The following is a 6,491-nucleotide window of genomic DNA, read 5'->3' as shown; positions in this document are numbered from 1 at the left end:
AATTTGATACTTAGGCGCTTGGAACAAAGGAAAATCTAACATTAGTTTTAAAATTTAGGTTTGCGCATGCGTAGTTCCAACTTTCTTATTTAGAAAAGCATTGAAATGAAATTCTTCGCATAAACTGAAATTGAAGTAGCACGTCAACAATGGATTGCCCATGTGCAACGCTATCTTTTATATTTGTGGCCGGATTTTTACGATTTTAACAGAAGTTGCATCTTACAAATGGGAAATGAATGCAAGTGGAAATGCGCTTTATGTAAATCGTTTACGATTACTTTTTAAGTTGTTCGTCTTACAGATCCATGCTTATACATTCTACGTTTTGCGGCAAAGTTGGAATTCGAAGGAAAAACGCAGGAAGTTGCAAACACAGCCCTTAGATTAGTACAAAGGATGAAGAGAGATTCAATACATTCAGGTAGAAGACCATCTGGTCTTTGTGGTGCAGGTAATTTGATTATGGGGGAGAAAGTCAACGATTTAACGTTACTTTCGTTGTAGCATTACTAATGGCGGCTCGTCTACATAATTTTAATCGAACCCCGGTGGACATTGTCAAAATTGTCAAAATTCACGAATCGACTTTACGTAAAAGGTAGGCAATTAATTGCTTTTCGGTCTGCAAATCCAATTAACTTACTATATTTACTTTGTCATCAGAGTGTACTTACTTTTCACTTTGTTTGCATTAAGTGCCTATTAGAAATTCTATTTGATTCGTAAAATACTTGCATAAGTAAGTAGTCTGATATTCAATAAGCCATATTGTGTAATGTGTGGTAGACAGTGGTGCTGTTTAGCAATTTTAAAAAGGTATAAGATTTCACTCGCCTATTATTTGAAAAAATCTTTCAGATATATGTCATAATTTCATAATGTGCAATGATTTTCTTAAATACCACATAAAAGTGGTTTTAAACTATGACTGCACCACCTAAGCTGTAAAAACTAAAATTTCAGGGTATCCAAATCTGAAATAGTAGTACAAAAATGTACATCATATCTGATACACACATACATAAAATTGAAATGGCTCATCCCTTGACGCATACCCTGTCATTTTCTTCTTTTTCACAGATTAATGGAATTTGGCGATACTCCCAGTAGCGCGTTGACATTAGACGAGTTCATGACTGTTGATTTGGAGGAAGAACAGGATCCGCCATCTTTTAAAGCAGCTAGGAAGAAGGACAAAGAGCGTTTACAAAAAGTACGTTGGTAAACATACAGGGTGGAAATTTTGTCTGGAACACTGAAAAATTTATATCTTCAAAACAATATTTTGTTAAATTTCTTTATGGTATCCAAAATTATAAAAAAACCGCTACACTTCACTACAGGATTCTTGTTCTCATCTTCAGCATTGTTTGAACCTAGAAAAACGATAACGCCCTGTAGTTTTCAGTTTACACAACAATAGTGATAATGTAACTGTGAACCACCTAACAAATGAAGTAATTGCAACCTTCAGGGTTATACATTTTCTCCTTTTTAGATGTTTATCTAAGTAAAATTGGGAGGAACCAATGTTATTTTGTTTATTTATTCTTTTATCCAATCCAATTTGGTAACTATTGCAAGTAATGTGTATCTTATTGTACTTTTCTTGCATTTTTGTAATTTAGGATTCTTTTCCACCTTTAACCATGACAAAAGCTAAAACAGAATTGGCAAAGAAGTAACTTCCAGAAGCTCCATAAACGGGAATAGATCTTGGCAGAGGTGAAAGAGACGAAGTTGTATCTAGTATTTTAAAAATGAAAAATTATCGTTAAATCTCTTGCAATATATTTCATTCAATTACAATTATGTTGATTTAGTTAATGGAGGAAGAAGCCGATCACATAACAGAACTACAAAAAGACATTGAGTCACAGCTAGATACAAATTATAAACGAAGTAGTAAAGTGCACAGTAAGTGATTGTTCCATTATTTTCGGAATGAATACTGAGCGCATGGATGAATGGGATAATAATGAGTTCTTCTTTTTGTTTGTAAGAAAGTGAGTGTGGTGTGATATTTAAATGGGGTACAATAGTACAAACTTTAGACTTATCTACTTTATATATTTTATTTTAGATTCAAAATCTAGCAAAGAATGTAGTGATGAAAGTAGATTTATAAAAGAATCCACCTTAGGAGTAATAGGTCAACTATTAAATGAAGAATTGGAAGACGATCCTGATAATTTGGAAAGTCAAAAATCAAAAGAACTTGGTAAATAATCTTTATATTAATTATCAGACATTGTCGCTACATTGTCTATTGCCATACATTTAACCCTAACAGGGAGTAATTGAAAATGTAACCCCTGGTTATTTTGAGTTCGTAGTGCAATTTTTTAAGAAGTAAAAAAATGCTTTGGAGAGATCTGTTCTAGTGAAACCTCGATTCTCTATCTACAGGCATCTTGTATATTTAAGGTCCAGACATAGCCAGTATGGGTCTTGCCAATTCTTTGGAGGATGTTACCAATGCAGCCCCAACCAATCCCACCATAGAAGTAAATCTAACATTTGATGATATCGACGACAATGAGTTGGATGCTTACATTATGAGCGAAGATGAAATGAAACATAAAAATGGATTATGGTTAGAAGAAAACGCTACCTATTTGGAGCTATTAAAAGGTAATCTTTCTTAACAATTTAGGCCGAAAAGATTCTTTATCAAAATCGGACCCTTGCTATTAAGAACTCGAGAATGGAAACATGTGTGTGATTTCAGATTATGACAAATTGAAACTAATTTCACACTATATCTTATATTTCATTGTGTAAATGAGAGTAAAGTAATGAGCTTACTTATTAGGTAACTTTGACAGAGCACATATGTAATTTATTTACTTTATAATGTCAATAATTTCATTTTTAATCACTTATTTACTTATGTTAATGTTGATTTTACTTTCACATGCCATGTTTTCTGAGCCTATATTTTATTTACCTTTTAATTTAAGTTATTTCATTCCTCTCTAAAATCCTGATGGTGACAAACTTGAATAAATTCTTTTCATGTTTTCTCATCTACATTGATTTTAATCTTCCTTGCATATACACCCGCCATGGCAATTAATGACTTTACATAATTTTTTATAATGAATGAGTAGGTATGCAAACATTAAGGTCGGAAACAAATTTCTCTTACATTTAAAGTGTGATTCCCTTTTTAATTAGACATCTGGGTGTGTATGGGGACCAGGATCTTGAAATAATCAAAAAAGTACGTGAGTTAGAAGTGGGTTATGTAAATGAAATATATTTTGCTATTCTTTATGTACTTCATACATTTATATTTAAATAAGAACCTGACTGGTATTTATTTTCCTTACCTACTTTGCCACGCCGTAATTTTGCGCCTGTATTTTCTGGTTTATCTGTAATTTTCCTTTATAATTAACGCACGTTTGGGCCCCACAATGAAATGGTAGTTTCTTTTCTCTACGCAATACAGTGAATTATTTTCTTGAATTCATATATTTATTTACGAATCTGTTCTTACTCGTAGTACCCCGACAGTACATAAGGGACTGCTAAGTAACCTACGACGCAGTAGATATTAACTACGCGGTATGCTACAACAAAATAAAGTACAACGCTGTAAATTAAGAAAAATGACTCGGTCGATGTAAATGGAAGTTCTACCCGTGAATATCGCTGCTGGTCCTACGATGGGCACGTCGCAATCTGTTTCGGTTTATCAATCATACACGGTAGGTACGTGCCTAGAGGTGACGAACATTTCGTACGCGGCTTTTAAGTTCGCGCAGAGGAGATGTTACACCTTCACAGGCGTTTTTCTATTTATATTACGCTATCAGGGAACCAACACAATTTTGGAAACCGGCGTCCTTTTTTAACCAATATCCGATCAGCGTTTTTTGTTTATAAACAATTTTCGTCTTTGTTATACGGAACCGCGACGTCCTTTTTTAGAGTATACATAACAATCCATGGTGTGCAAGTAGAGAGGCATTATGCAGGTCACTCTGTAATTGGAGGGATAATAAATAAAAAATTTAAAAAAACTAACATAAAGGAGACTTATGGAATGTTTTCCATACCCAAAGAAAAAGTATTTCTGCTGGATAGCCTTGTTCCATCATCCTCCCAAGAACTCTCCTAACTGAAGCGCTCTCATTTTTTCATCCCAGTTTCTCTGTTTCTGTCCCTGTCATTTACTTTTTTCAAAAAGATTTTGCCTTGTCTATGTTCTGTTGGGTTAGCACTATTTATTTTCGTACTCGATGTTTCCTTTTCACCTTCAACTGGACATCTTTCTTTTAAATACTTTGGCATTGTCATTGGTCACTCATTTACCTGTAATAGCTCAACGTTGTAATTTGATGCTTGTAATAAAATGTTACTTTTTATAAATCATGCAACCACACTCAATCACATGCAGTTAGTGCCCATTCCAAGTTACTAATCTGACCTCTAATCTACCCTGGTCTTTACACACTACGTGACTGTTTTGCTGAAGCCTATGTAAGGCAGTCTTTTATTCCATCACCCTGTTCAAAATTAATAGGACATCTCTTTATTTCAGTTAAGGAAGAAAAAATTGCAAAAGAGAAAGAAGAAGGAAAACCCGAAAAAAAGAAACGCAGAACAACTCGTAAGAAACAAAATTTAGGTCCAGCGAATTCCGCGGGTGAAGCTATAGAGAAAATGTTACAGGAAAAAAAAGTATCGTCAAAGATTAATTATGAAGTATTGAAGAGTCTGACAGCTTCTAAATCTGAGGAGCAGTCAAACGAGAAGGAAGCAACTATAGATATTGATCAAATGTAAAAGATTTACCTTATTATGTACTTACCCGTAAAAGAGATTGTTGTTTCAGTGCTTCCACCTCTCTACCGGATGTCCCTAGCGCTACTCCTAAACCACGAAAAACGAAACCTTCCGTTAAAATTAATTCTAGAAACTCCAAAATTAAAGCACCTGCCGTTGGTTTACCATTTGTGGAAAAAGCGGAAACTGTAACAGTTAATGAAGTTCCAGAGGAACCAAAAGACATGGACACAAGTAAGTTCCTGCTCGAATGAATGTAAGCGTCATGTATACAAATTTTTAGCGCAAGATGACTATTTCGACGATGATGATGAGGAGGAGACAAGTGCTGTAGAACCTGAAATGGGCGTGTATCAGATGTTGAGGCAACATCAACAAAATGGTGCAGAGGAAGGAGAAGACTTGTATGGAATGGACTATGAGGAAGAAGATTATTAATGTGATGATTAAACAATTTTATTTATTTATTTAATATACCTTTAGATCATGACTATCTGTAAGAATTTAATTGCGAATACTTGTTATCTCTATTTATATTAGCCAAAATAAATATTGAAGTGCAAATCTGGAATCTGAGAGTATACATGGATCGTTTTAGCAATGGGTATAATAAATGGGAAAGAAAATTTTGGAATGGATGGAAATTTTTATGAAGGCATCTTCTCCTCATTTTCTCTGATTATTTTACATCATGATCATGATGAACAAGTGGTTGTTATAATATTTTTTTTCCTACCTTGGGTTGGGTATTTCAGGCCTGCGCACTTTGACCCTTGGATCTATTGTTCATGAACCAGTATCTTACTGCGGCTCCCTGATGTACGGAGGTGTTATTGCAGCCTCACCGCGCTCTTGTGATCTCTATGTGCTCAGGAATCAGGGGGTGGCCAGGTGGGACTGAGCCCCACCGAGAACATGGTCTTGTCCCCACTGGAAATTATGGTTGATGGTTCTTTTACAAAAATTACAGGGGAAGTTTTTACCATTCTTAAGCCCCACCCACCCATAAAAATACTTGCCACCCCTGCTACTTCACTCTGGCAACGGGCCTGTCAGGAATGTTTATTTGTTGTACAACTCCTAAGTGTTTTGCACCTTTATGTATTCCTCCCAACTCACTATGGAGCAGTCTTATTGTTCCACTCGCTGCTTCCTTCTTCACCACTAAGTGAAGAGGGAAGAGGTTCAGGAAGATCTCCATGGCAGCTATAGGTGTAATCATTGCTCCACTAATACTCAGACAGGATATTCGTTGTAGCCTATTTAGTTGGGGTTGGGGTCAGGGTTTTTTTCTAAGGAATACTCTGCCCTACTGTTTTCTCCATCGTTTTAAGGGTGAAAGTCGGTAGCTCTTGGGTTGGTTGGCTATTGGGTCTCTTGTCTGCCTTGGCAATAAAATCCACGTCTACCGTCCTCCAGAGCTTAGGGAGTAGCTTCCCCTAAAAATTTCTACTAGAAAGGACGTTAATATCTCAGTCCCTTTTATAAAGAGAATGGGGAGATTTATAAGGCTTGTAGTAGCCTATCGCCCAACGGACCCTGTTTGGTGTAAATATACGGCACTATAAGTGCCCCTTCATACTGCGTGATTGAGAAACGCTGCTTATAATCGTGCTGCTGAGCAGCGGGGCGGGACGTAGTGTAGCAGCGCGACGGAGTCGCCTTAACCCGCGACCCAGTCGCACGTTCAG

The 6,491-nt window shown here is 36.0% G+C and overlaps 1 protein-coding gene across 1 annotated transcript; it reads left to right on the top strand.

Moving 5' to 3' along the window:
- The first annotated feature begins 260 nt into the window (after window positions 1-260).
- Window positions 261-5,364, top strand: LOC116177137 (transcription factor IIIB 90 kDa subunit-like). The gene is made up of 9 exons (XM_031496017.1): window positions 261-454; window positions 508-601; window positions 1,084-1,216; window positions 1,827-1,920; window positions 2,087-2,224; window positions 2,431-2,637; window positions 4,556-4,796; window positions 4,850-5,034; window positions 5,084-5,364. The coding sequence occupies exons 1-9, from the start codon at window positions 400-402 to the stop codon at window positions 5,236-5,238; spliced, it is 1,302 nt and encodes a 433-aa protein (XP_031351877.1). The 5' UTR covers window positions 261-399; the 3' UTR covers window positions 5,239-5,364.
- Window positions 5,365-6,491: the final 1,127 nt, after the last annotated feature.

This window comes from Photinus pyralis, unplaced genomic scaffold, assembly GCF_008802855.1.
Source record: "Photinus pyralis isolate 1611_PpyrPB1 unplaced genomic scaffold, Ppyr1.3 Ppyr1.4_LG7, whole genome shotgun sequence".
NCBI lineage: Eukaryota > Metazoa > Arthropoda > Insecta > Coleoptera > Lampyridae > Photinus > Photinus pyralis.
Note: the sequence above shows the minus strand (reverse complement) of the source record. Positions and strands in the feature narration are given on the sequence as shown.

Coding starts and splice junctions, on each gene's coding strand:
- LOC116177137 (XM_031496017.1), top strand. CDS start 400: ATGAAGAGAGATTCAATACATTCAGGTAGAAGACCATCTGGTCTTTGT. Junction 2,225..2,430: donor TCAAAAATCAAAAGAACTTG/GTAAATAATCTT, acceptor TGTATATTTAAG/GTCCAGACATAGCCAGTATG. Junction 4,797..4,849: donor ACTATAGATATTGATCAAAT/GTAAAAGATTTA, acceptor TTGTTGTTTCAG/TGCTTCCACCTCTCTACCGG.